The sequence below is a fragment of the Protomyctophum bolini genome, assembly GCF_963924005.1.
Source record: "Protomyctophum bolini genome assembly, chromosome: 8".
Taxonomy (NCBI): domain Eukaryota; kingdom Metazoa; phylum Chordata; class Actinopteri; order Myctophiformes; family Myctophidae; genus Protomyctophum; species Protomyctophum bolini.
In genome coordinates, this window is record NC_137869.1 from 16,005,088 (window position 1) to 16,017,744 (window position 12,657).

Below are 12,657 nucleotides of genomic sequence, written 5' to 3' on the forward strand. Positions count from 1 at the left end.
GACATCTGGCCAGTCTTTCCCCATCTTTGACATTGTCAAAAACATCATGAATGTTTGATCACAGAAGTCAAGATATCCTCTTCCTAAGACAGCAGATGTCTGTTATTATATGTGGCGTTTAACAGATAACCTGAACCGATTTCTGGAGGGCAATGCACAAATGACGCCACTGTTGGGAACATGTCAAAGTAATTTGCAGGGCTTCTTTTTTATTTCTGTCTGGAAAAAGTGTAAAAAACTATCCAGAAAGTATGCCAGATGTTCTAGCAACGTTCTCCGTGATCAAGTAAATGCCAGGTAGAATTATGGCTTCATAAAAACTAAATTGAAATCAATTCCCCATGCCAAGTATGTTAAAGAAAAACAGGTTTATTTAGTAGAAACAGTTAATTTTTTTAGACTGACAAAACAGTTAAAATGTCATCTCTCATCTATTTGCAATGAGCTGTGCTGAAAAAAAAAACTATGATCATTGATGATGCAAAACAACCCCTCGTGAGTCTTGCTAATAACCTCTGAGACGACAAGGCACTTGACTGTTCTAGGTGTTGTCTCCTCCATGTTTGCCAGGAATCACTGCTTTATCTGGTGACAACCTGAGACGTCTGTACAAGACATGATTCACTTACAGAAACGCTTCATTATCAATACAGCGACATTTTTAGAATTTTTAAAGAAAAAGGGTAACCATAAAAGTGGACATTGCAGGTGGACAACTGGACATCATTTACAGGAAGGACATTTTTTGAATATTTCATTCAGGTTGCAACAAGTCATCATTGAATTCATGGAAGACACCTCTCTCAACTATAGAGTATACAGTACAGTCAGTATAAGAAGATCATTAGAAGGTATGAAATCTGACAACTGAAGCAGACCTTACTGCATCCATGCATATATTTCTCCACACAAACTTGACACAACACATCCCGCCATAGTGACACCAGCCTTCCCTACTGCAATGGTTGAGAGAGGTTACTGTGGAGATTCTGCACTGAACACAGGTGTATTGCTCCTCAGCACTTATCCAGGATCAGTATCAATGTGTAAAATGCCTAAGAGTTAAGTCTGCAGTGTGGAAACCTTATCCTATTGAGTACATAGAGGTAATCTCCACCTACGGTACAGTGCACCGACCAGCCCTGATCTCTCCTTCCTCTACAGCTTAGCTTTGCCTGGCTGCAGCTGAAGGGTTTGTAGCTTCATGGCCATTCCCATGTTCCCTGTGATCTTCAGCTTGCCTTGGAAAAATGCCTGCGAATCAGAAGGGAGGGGAGGCTTGTTATTACAAGCCTTCTCCAAAAATCCACTACATCATCACACATAATTCACTCATTCATTCAAAAGAGCCATTTTTGGCCAAAATAATAATCTGTCTAGAGATGCAAAATAAATATGTTTTTCCTGGTCTTTCAAAATAACTTCTTTATGGTTTGGTAATTTTGTCAAAGCAGATCAAGTATACTAGTACAAGCCAGCATTGTTGGTGGTGAAAGCAACAATGCTGTCCTAGCATTAATACATTCTACATTTTCCTTCAATAATTTGTTTCGTTTTTGTATCTGGTGTGTACAGGTGACACTTTTTGAGTGGTGCAACCACACCTATAGACAGCTATGTGTGTCCCTGGCTGGGTGGGTCAGTCCCTGGTTGGGTCCGTCTGTCCGAGCATGAAATAGCGTTTGGTTGGTTTTCACAACCAAGTGTCACTGTTGCGCACAACACACATTAACTCTGTCATTTCTCAACCATTTCGGACGTGGGGCGGCTTGCCGGGACCGGGCCGGCACCCTGGCCGCGTTCCTGTGGGTCTGGAACTTCCGGGGACCCCCACACGGAGTTGCACCACTCACTTCACAGTGTGACGCTCTCTGACAACCTGGGCAGAGCAACAGACTGACCTCATGCTTCCTTCTATGCATGGCGACAGCATGCGCACTGATGACGCCATCATCTGATGAAGCGCCAACAGCGGAAATCGAAGGAGACAGCGATACTGGCTGTGCCACTGTGCCACCGTGCCGTAATAATAGTTGATCTTATATTAAAATTGAGAAGTGAACAAGCACACAGACACTTCATGTGCAGTTCATTGGGCAAGTCATAGGCCGCCTATGCCCATGCTACATAGCACGTCACCGACCCTACCACTGCGTTTTCAACCCAGCTCCATGGTTTTCCCTTTTCGTGATACGATGGCCCGATTACAATCACTGCAGGGCTTTCCTACAACCTTAACACAATACACGGACAGCGGGCAAACGACATTCACAGAGAAAAAACAACACGTAACAACAACATAGCCTTCCTAGCACGGAAAGAACACGGCAGCGGACACACGATATTCACGGGCAAACAACACGGGACAACAACAACACAACGCGGAAAACACATGGTCAATGGGGAAAGTATGCGATGTCTGCCTTCGTTCGAAATGTAGGCGCTGTGTGTGTGTGTCTCACTCAGATTGCACTGCGACACAGACGCATGGCATTACCCACCGCAGGCGGGTCAAGCTTCTAGTTTTGTACAATTGCATAGTTCGATTAACTCTTGCACCCCAATTAGAATGGATCTCCAGTTCTCCACCGACAGAATGAACGGAAATCGCATCTGTGTGTGCATGGGCTCCACGAAGCAGGTTTTCAAGACTTAAAGTTGAGTGATTAACTCGACCACAGGGAGGAGGGGAATTGGGCAAAGCCAGCAATGGCTTATGAGGAGGCAGGAAAGCATGCGTGGCACACTGGCAGACGAGGTCAGTGTAAGCGCAATAAGTATATTGTCTCAATCGGGTGGAAACTGCACGTCTAAAACGAGCTTATGGATCTGCTACTTTTGATGCATTTGTGTGACACTGTAGTATGATCAACTAGGGCATTCATTCACAAAAAAAGTTAAAACACAAAAAAAATCATACTCTTGTGAAGTGAGGGATGCCCACTGTGGCTGCCATATGACGTCACTAGTATGGGAATTCCGATACCTGTTGTTTCAGCGCTTCACACCCACAGGGTGTCTTACTGGTACAGTATATTACAAATGTTACATAAGAAAGTGCTTCTCAATTATACAAAAAAGAATCACACCCATGGGAAGTGAGGGGCACTAATATATTAACCCATTCTGACCTGAGATCAGATTCATACGAGGTTTCCACTGGACACACACTGGTCTGATGAACCCATTCTGACCTGAGATCAGATTAAAAAAAAATGTCAGTCGTTCTTCGATTTTTCAAAAATAGCAGACCTACAAGCTCGTAGCGCGCCACTCGGTGGCGCGCTATGAGCTTGTAGATCTGCTATTTTTCAATAGCTAAAGCATAACATGATGCTGACACCAAAACGGGTTCCCGGCCAGAATGGGTTAAAGTCTAACTCATGTTGATTAGGTGATTAATTAATGGTGATGTGAAACAAACAGTGCCAACAAACATTACATTTTCTTTATTGGTAATGGCATTTAATGTTTGTGGGACAAGATGACGTAAATTTTCCCTTCATTGTCAATGGTATTTTTAAAACAAACATTGAACTAAAAACAAACATTAAAAATTGTGGTGCAACCACTCCGATAGACAGCCATGTGTGGGTCTGTCCCTGGCTGTGTCTGAGCACGAAAAAGCACGAAAAAGACAGAAAAGGGAATGCTTGTAAAAAAGAATTTAAAAAAATAAAATAATCACACCTGTGTGAACTGAGCGGTGCAACTATGCTGTTATAGGTACTGTACTGAACTGAACTCTAGTGCAAACCCCAGGTCATACAGCACTAGCCGCCCGGCCCAACAGTGCCACATTGTGAAAATAGCTGATCTAACGTCAGCTCTACGGATATGTGGCTTCTGCAATAACAGGTTATATGGCCTTGGTGCTGCATTTCATTCAGTAAAACCCATCAATAGATTAGACACATGGCATCGTCTTTTCTGATGAAGATCTCTTAAGCTCTCTATGGAACTCTATATGGAAAATAGTACTAAATTAAAAACGTAATTAAAAAAACAGCCTCCTCACACATTAGAAGGGCAATGTCACCATAACAAGTAAGAAGTATGCATGTTTTCAATGAATGGTTAAAATGGAGACGCAGGAGAAGACGCTGGAGCAGCTCAGCTTTTATTCTGGTGCTAGCATAAAGAATAGGTTAGGTTCAATGTTCTTTAATATTTGTCTCCCGAGGAAGAAATTTGTCTTAGACAAAGGGCCCGCATGCAAGCGTAGCCCTTTTGTCCATGTCGCCGCAGAGCAGCACCAAATACATCTTTCTTGCATCATAGAAAAAGAAAACAAGAGGCAAGCAAATAATGACTGACGATCTTGCGACAGACATGAAATGGCAGTGTCTGGGGATGCATTTATACAGGGATATGTGAGGACTGTGCTCTCAATAAGCCAATGGCAGTTGGTTTTGTTCCATGGTTAAAATGTTTGTTATGTTGAGTTTGAAGTTACTATGGGTTTGTTAAAATGAATATAAAATTTCTAAATACTGGATCAAGCAACCTCTTCCATCACCACTATGGGGCGCAAAAAATACCCTGAGCACCAGTTTCTATACATTATTTTATTTTATTTTTATTTTTTTGTCCAACGTTATACACGTCTTAAAAAGGCGATAAAGACGTCGTTGGCGCTACGGGAGTTGCTAAAAAAGCAGTTAATTAAGTCGTTGGCAGACATTGAGTTAAAAACTGTCAGGAGTGATCACAAAAGTCAGAGTAGACCACAAACATGTTATATATAGTAATATTGTCAAATGAGTTTTAAACTAGTAAGGTAGATGTGAAATTCATGAAGACTGAACAACTGACTGCATTTATCACCTAAAATTTTTCTTATTATTGCGACCACAGGTCGCATTTACTATGAAAACGTGCATTTCCCGTCAGTCAGTCCGTCCGTCACCCACCCCTCCTATGGTCATGCCTCGTGACATCATCAGGGATGGAGATCCCTGATGTCATCAATATTAAGCCCATATATGGAAATGTCCATATATGGAGATCCCTGATGTCATAGAGGGTATGTGCGTGAAATCATCATCATACCCGGAAGTTATGCTGGAACACCTACTACTGAGTGGCAAAAAAAAAACCTTTCTGGCCTTGACTCCAAACAGAATACCCTCTATATTGGGCACCAACTCTATATCCGACCTCAAACCCTTATATCTCCATATATGAAGCTGACCTGTTCTGACATTCCATATGTTCATCCTTACCCATCCATCCTTCCTCTTCTATGTCTCCATTTTGACCTGTCCATTCAAACTCTAGACGGGCCCGCCCCAAAGTTAATAGTGCAGCAGCGCCAGGCAGTCGGCGAAAATTAAGGCCCAGTTCTATCTGGGCCTCATCAAACCCTGTACACTCAGCGTTGTCACCCTTAGATCTCCATATATGTAGCTGACCTGTTCTGACATTCCATAATTGATCTGACCTCATCAAACCCTGTACACTAAAGACACGCTCCATGTATGGCCAGTACAGAATTCATTCCATATGTTGATCTGACATCCCATGCCAAAGTGCCAGCGCTCGCCCAGCAGTCTGCCGTCCCCCAGGCGGATGCGTGCACGCGACCTGTCGCTTCTTACCCTCAGGGCATCTTACTGGTAGACTAGCTGTCAGGTAAACACTGACATGTCTGTTTGTCCTCGCTGGCTGTCACCTCTCTCCTGGCGGACATAAAGTAGCTGCTGTCTTTCTCTGTATTGAGCAGTGCAGATGACAGCGACATATTCATAGGTTTGCCTTCAAGAAATAAACTCAACGGATGAATATAGCTAATATGATGTAATTATTTTAGGTAATAATACGTTTAATATATGTTTTTTGACTGGTCTGGCACTCAGTTTGAATTACATTTGCTCACCCCAAAGTTGTGGGTGACCAATCAGAGCCCACTATTCAAAGATACTTTTTAGTTGGAATCTGTTTGTAACTGACCCGTGGAAATAAATCTTCCAGTTCCACACCAAAGTTCCAGATTAATATCTACACAGTGGTCAGCTCAGATGAACAGCTCTGCATTTGTGTACAGTCGTGATTGGACAGCTGATGCGCAATTCTGAAAAGGTTCTGAAAAACGATTCTCAACTTTTAAAAGTGCACCTATGCAGTTGCCCTTTGGAAATTTCTCATAGGGTTTAATGTAAAAAGGCAGTGCCATCTTTTTTTTAAAAGAGACCTAGTGTGAACATACCCTACAGTCCGTTTCAGAGAGGGAGCGAGGGACACAGGCGTTCTCGCCTCGATCAGCAACGCGTCGGCACCTGAGAGGCACGGGACGCACTGCATGAAAAGAAAACGCGGCGCATGTGTGCGTCAACGACTCAACGCCATTTGCATCAATGCCAGTCAACTTCTCCATGCATCCAAAATAATTGCCTGCTTTTCATTGAAAATTAATTACCAAGGCACGTCAGTCGGTTCCCGTCTGAAACGACCTTTATTTCTTGGCCAGTTCATCATTAGTAGGATATTTTGGCCAACACTGGCCGTCATCAGGGAAAAGGCCAAAGACGTGCAAAGTCTGTACATATATTTAATTTTTTCTTATGATTATCTTTAAACTAAATTGTTGTTGAAAAGCCAGGTCAGTGTGTTCTCTCAATGGTACTCACAGTCTGTGGGTTCATCTTTCCTGTCATTAAGGCCAACAAGTCTGCATCTGACATTGATATGGTGCAGTCTGCTTTCTTGGCTGTGAGGGAGAGAAAAACAGCATCACTGTCATAAACGTTCAACTCCCAACCAGGATATTTCAACAGCCTTGAAACAAAATTTACTCCCACACATTTCACGTACGCGACAAACGGTTCTCAATCTCATAAAAACTCAGTGATCAAACTTTTATTGTAATTTCCAGAGTTAATATATTAATACAGTATATTGCCAGAGACAGACAGACAGACACACAGAGGATTTTTGAATAAATAGATAGAAGATAGATTAATACAGAGGATGTCATGGTGTAAAGTAAAACTGTCCCACAACTTCCCAGAGATACAAATCATATCATATTGCAGTCCCTGGCCTAATGCATATCAAACTGGGGTTCCTTGAAATAAATAAATAAATAAATGGTAGAACTCTAAAGCACCACACTGTCCTTTACTTGATCTTTCTCACCTGTGTCATTGTGAACGCAACCATTGCCGTTCTTCACGTCCACAAACCAAGTGGCCTCCCCTCCGTTCGGTCCATCCTTCACTTTGAAGGCGAAAACCCCTCCGATCTTTTTCACAAACTGCTCGCCCTCCTGTGCCAAAGATTGTAAATAGATAGTAGAACCTCACACACTTTTTTCTTGTGGAAAAGAGACCCCTTGGTTGTACGGCCTGTAAATAAGATAAGAGATACCCTACGGTTTTGCTGTTTGGGAAACAAGCTTGTAAATATCCCCTTACTAGTATTGTAAATAATAAGAGACCTTACGGCTGTGCAGTTTGTACGATTTAGGCATTTAGCAGATACTCATAATCAGAGAGATTTACAGTAAGCAAGAACAACACAAGGTAATACATCAAATACATAGAAATAGTCATCAAAAATCATAAGCAAGCTAAGAACCTAATATCTGTCTAACAGTAGATTATCTGTACAGTGAAGCTATGACTATACATTAGAGTGCTACTTGCTCTGTGTTACTGATGTCATGTTGTAATTATTATGCAATTTGTTAGTTTTATAAGTTTTCTAAATATATTTCTGGGTAAAAGTTAGATTTTGGAGTTTAGTTCCGTCATTTCCAGTGCTATGCCCATATATGATTTGAGTCTGTGATGGTTCACAATCATTGTTACACTTCCGTTCCGTAGAGATGCCGGGCTTGAATACTTGAATTGTATTTAAGTGTCGCTGTGATTATGGGCACTTATGGGTGTGTTTGCGTTTTCCTTTCTGTATTTGTTTCCGTAATGATTTTTCTTTGATTTGGTACAGCTTCTGAATGTTACAGTGGGAGTGGGACTGCAATTTCATAGCCTTATTATCAGAATGAAGCGTGAGGCAGTCCGCTCAGAGAGTGGTCTGGAGCCAGGGTAGCGATTTTATTCTTTTCCAATGTTTTTCTACCACTAGACAATGGTCAATTTCTTTTTTTCCTTTTGCACAGACAATGGTCAATTTCTTTTGAAAGTGGTTTGTTTAATAGTGAATGCTTTTTTACGTCAAAAGACAAAATTATAGTGATACTTTGCTTGCTTTCTGTCCCAATATTTTTTTAGTTTGTGAGGGCAAAATGTAGTACATAACTTATTCTATATTTAAAAAGCCATTTAGGAAAAGGTTTATCAAAGAAGTGCTGAATAAATTAGTGGCTAAGTCTAAGACTAAGTCTGGACCGGGTCATTATATTTTCAATCTGGAGTAGACTGCTATAACTTCATCAATGTCTGGTGGGCTACCACCTCTCACGATACACACATCTTCCCTTTTTTGGTGTATAAAACTATTTATTTCCATGTTATCCTGAAATTAATTTCAATGACCAACAACACACATTTTGATCAGTTATGACAGAATGGAATCTTTCATTAATAGCTCCATCTCTTTCCAACGGGTAGCGCACCTTAAGTCAGAGCGAGGTGGTCACAAGAAAGGTTATCCACATCTCTTTCCAGAAATCCTTACCCAATTATTTGCAATAATTCAGAGTTCAGACCTTGGTGTCAATGGGTGCGTGGCGTTAGTCTGACGTCCCAATAATCCGACACCCATAAATCTGACTAGTACTACCCAATATTCCGACCATAGAGCAGCAGAGGCAGAGCCCCATACTAACCCTATCCCCAAACCCTAACCACACACGGTGAGCCCCCCGGGCGCTAGCCCCTCCTACACACAGGTTTATTGTTTGTCTTTAGTTCAATGTTTGTTTTGTAAACAACATTGACAATCAAGGGAAAGTTTAAGTCATAATGTGTCATTTACGTCACTTCTCTTTTTTGTTAATGGCGTTTAATGTTTGTTTTACATCACCAATACATCACCTAAACAACATGAGTTGATTTAATATATTAGCGCCCCTCACTTCACAGTTCACACGGTGTGATTTGTTTTAATAAGGACAACTACAAGACTGTTCTGCGCCACGGCCATGCCATCAAGCTCTACCTTTTGGTAGCCCACATTGGATGACCACAATATGCTTGCGATTTGTTTGAATATATTCTTAAGGAATGTCATTACCTCCTGAAGCTTCTTATTGATCTCTTGGAACACAGCATGTGCCTTGAATCCCTCCAGTGAGTCCAGTCCATCATTTGCACTGGTGTTAACTGCTCCAATCCTCTGCCTGTCAAAGATAGGATAATGAGTCATATCAGGGAGATCCTAATATAATAGGAAAAATGCTGTGAAATGCATTCACACATACTTTCATAAAAATCCACCATATACATGTTATGAGCTAGTTTCTGTTAATACATTCTGTTAGTCTAAATCTTAAGCAATTCAGCCGACAACATTAACGGTTTACAATTCGCAACCCTGCAACAACATTTTAATTAAGGGATGTACAGCCCAAACCACACCAAAGGGTCGGTTGGGACAAAACGGTATAAAGGTAGCACCTTTCGGGACTCTCACCGAGGGTCCCGAAACGGGGCTAATTTAAAAGGTAGATCACACCGTTTTGTCCCAACCCGACCTTTGGTGTGGTTTGTACAGCTAGCTCTGTTCCATAACTTTGATTGAAATATGTATTAACAGTTTGTAGAATTACTCTAATGCCTTTGTATTAGAATTAGCAAAGGAAGGCATTAGAGCTATGGTCCATAGCCTATGGACCAGAGCAAATGTACAGCTTGACCTCCTGCAAGCATGTCTTCATACACCGACAGGAAGAGATTGACCTCAATCATAATACTTGTAACTTACTGCATCACTAGCAACAGTATCAAACATGCGCCATAGTGTTCTTCTCACCTGTCAGCCTGTAATTCGAGCATTGTCTTATAATTTTAACTGTGCTGATGAATACAAATGTATATCGTTACTCTGGCTGCTGCTGCTGCCCCGAATCATGGAGGTACTTCCTTGTTTGTTGCGGTTGCTTTCGCACAGTCGTTCACTGACCTGATCTCCAGACTGTAGCAGTGGATCACAGATATGTACAGTTGTACACCAAGGTTTTATGTTAGAAATGTTGAGTGTGGGTCCCCAGCATTTACTTCTGGATGCTAACTTGCATGCTGAGCAATTTTCATAATTGTGAACATCATCGTTCATCACAAATGAACGTCACAAATGTGATTATGTCAGCACAATTGGGCAAGTGGGCATGGCTGGGTTTTTTTTTTGCTAAACTAATGCTTGGAATGGATAAGGATTCAGCATCATGAAAACCCCCTCTTTTGACACGTCACATGCTACATAAAGCCTGATGAAATTTTCACCCATTTTCACCCCTGTGTCAATTATCTAATGTGATCCTGGGCTCTACACACCCTCCGCCAACCTGGTCCCCCATATATGGGGGACATGGGGAGAGCAACGGACTTGAACTCATGCTTCCTTCATGCCTGTCCAAGTTGCTTGCTCCTTTACACCTGACAGGGGAACACGTTATTCCAACCAGTTCCTTTCCCCTCATCAGGCCAGGGGTAGGCAGTTTACTGCATGTTTTTTGTGAGGGTACCTACCCTAGGGGACCCTAAATATGGTTCTGTGCAATACTTAACCTGCATGTGCATCATTTGTATAAACTAGCCTACCTATTTTTGTGAGGTAATATTCACTATGTGCTAGCTTATGCTTCATTTAAGGTAAACTAATTTTGCAGTGTAAGATTCTAGCATGTTTATTGTGGTTAATCAGTATATATTATGCATATATGTAACATGCATATTCAGATTTAAAGCAATATGAAATTGTTAGTAAGTAAATGTTAGTCAGGCATAACATGAGATCAAACAAAGTCTTATTAAAAGTAATCTGAACAGTCACAGTCTGAAGTATCTGGATCACTGCTGAGAACAAAATCACTGCCATGGACTCTCTGATGAGGTTTCTCACACATTCTGATTCGTGTTTCCACGTAGCCTTCCCCTCTTTTCCTGGGTACATTACTGTACGCATGAAGAAGAACATGTTCTCAGGGTGTTGCAATGAGACTGGAACAATTCCCACTGAAGTCCTGCCTATTTGACATGGGGGGTGGGGGGGGAGACCCTATTAGGTATGTTTCGCAGTCAGGATTATAGGTGATCTTGAAATGAAACACAAAGGTTAATTTGACTTTGAATTGGCATAGGGCATGAGTGTAGGGCCTGAGGGGACGTATTGGGGCTATCATATCGATTTTGTGATGAGACTTTCTGATATTGTAATATCCTGATATGTCAGAAGTGTTCTCTCTTCCTTTTAAACCTAATGCTATATCAAAGTTTGTTTTAATAGTGAAAATAGCAGATCTACAAGCTCAATTAATGTACACGTGAGCTTGTAGATCAGATTGTAGATATTGCTATCATCACAATATCAATATTGAGGTATTTTATATATTGTGATATTTGGTTTTGTCTACACTTGACATAACTTTATTATTATTGTTGTTGTTGTTGTTATTATTATTTGTTTTATTTATTTTTAGTAAAGCGAGTCTCCATCTAATTAAGCCTGCCCATTCCATAAATATTTGGGCAGAAAGACAGAAATACATTGGGGTCATGACCGGACGAAGATGATCGAAACATTTTCACTGTTTTACTTGCACCCTTCCAAATAAGATGACAGAGAGACGACAACTGCATTGGCACCTGTTCTTGTATAAAGCCATGCATTTCTTATAGCAGTTTGTGATTTGTGAATATCAGTAGTAGCTGACAGGAAATACTTGGACCCATTTAGTATGTTTACCGGTATGTTGTCATGTGTGAAGGTCTATTATATACAGCAAACAAAAAAGAGTATACTGTGAGAGCGTCTACTACTGAAGTTTACTTGAAGTCCTGATGTCAAAACATACTCCCTGGTGCCCCCCTAGCCTCTCCTTTTCTGCCACCCTAGCCCGAAGGCACTATGTGACTTTTCTTTCAATTAGCCTACAGCATTTTACTTTTTTCACTTGTTCACATGTTGATCACTCAGTGAATACTAGTATATAGACCTTTTTCAAAGCAGCTATTGACATATTTGTATCAGGGCACTTTCTTCCATAGATACAAATTAATGCTTTACCCATCTCCACAGAATATAGCTATGTTTGTTGTGATGCACAGTGAGCTTGTAGATCTGCTATTATTGCATAATATACAAAAATAGCTACAAGCTCACAACACATGCACATTATGTTTACAGCACGATAGTGGTTCATTAGTATAGCACCTGCAGGAAATAACATTACAATGTCATATATCCATGTGAAAAAGGTCTATTCAGTCGAGCAAACTCTGGTACTAATAAACTCTTTTTTGTTTTGTTTTTTGTTTTAGTCCCATGACTAAGCCAGGCTCCAATCATGGCAGTATGGGTAATTGGTTCAAAGAACTTCAAACCACTTTGGTCTGCCTGGTTACGTGTAGCTAATGCTTTCAGTGATGCTTTTAGATGACCTGTTCTGGTAATGTCTCTTACAACAAAGTTCTTTGTATGCCGAGTCTTGCCGACTGGCCTGAATTCTCTCCTCCTCCTTTTTGATCCCCATGG

The 12,657-nt window shown here is 41.1% G+C and overlaps 1 protein-coding gene across 1 annotated transcript; it reads right to left on the minus strand.

The window, feature by feature from the left end:
• Window positions 1-353: 353 nt before the first annotated feature.
• Window positions 354-10,085, minus strand: scp2b (sterol carrier protein 2b). The gene is made up of 5 exons (XM_080770345.1): window positions 9,937-10,085; window positions 9,199-9,304; window positions 7,138-7,267; window positions 6,630-6,709; window positions 354-1,254 (listed from the first exon to the last, which is right to left on the minus strand). The coding sequence occupies exons 1-5, from the start codon at window positions 9,957-9,959 to the stop codon at window positions 1,159-1,161; spliced, it is 435 nt and encodes a 144-aa protein (XP_080626471.1). The 5' UTR covers window positions 9,960-10,085; the 3' UTR covers window positions 354-1,158.
• Window positions 10,086-12,657: the final 2,572 nt, after the last annotated feature.

Bases quoted from the DNA above. Each gene is read 5' to 3' on its own strand.
- scp2b (XM_080770345.1), bottom strand. From the start codon at position 9,959: ATGCTCGAATTACAGGCTGACAG. The intron at 7,268-9,198 runs GTAATGACATTC...TCTTTGGCACAG, and splicing joins TCAATAAGAAGCTTCAGGAG to GAGGGCGAGCAGTTTGTGAA. The intron at 6,710-7,137 runs GTGAGAAAGATC...TCTCCCTCACAG, and splicing joins TTGCGTTCACAATGACACAG to CCAAGAAAGCAGACTGCACC.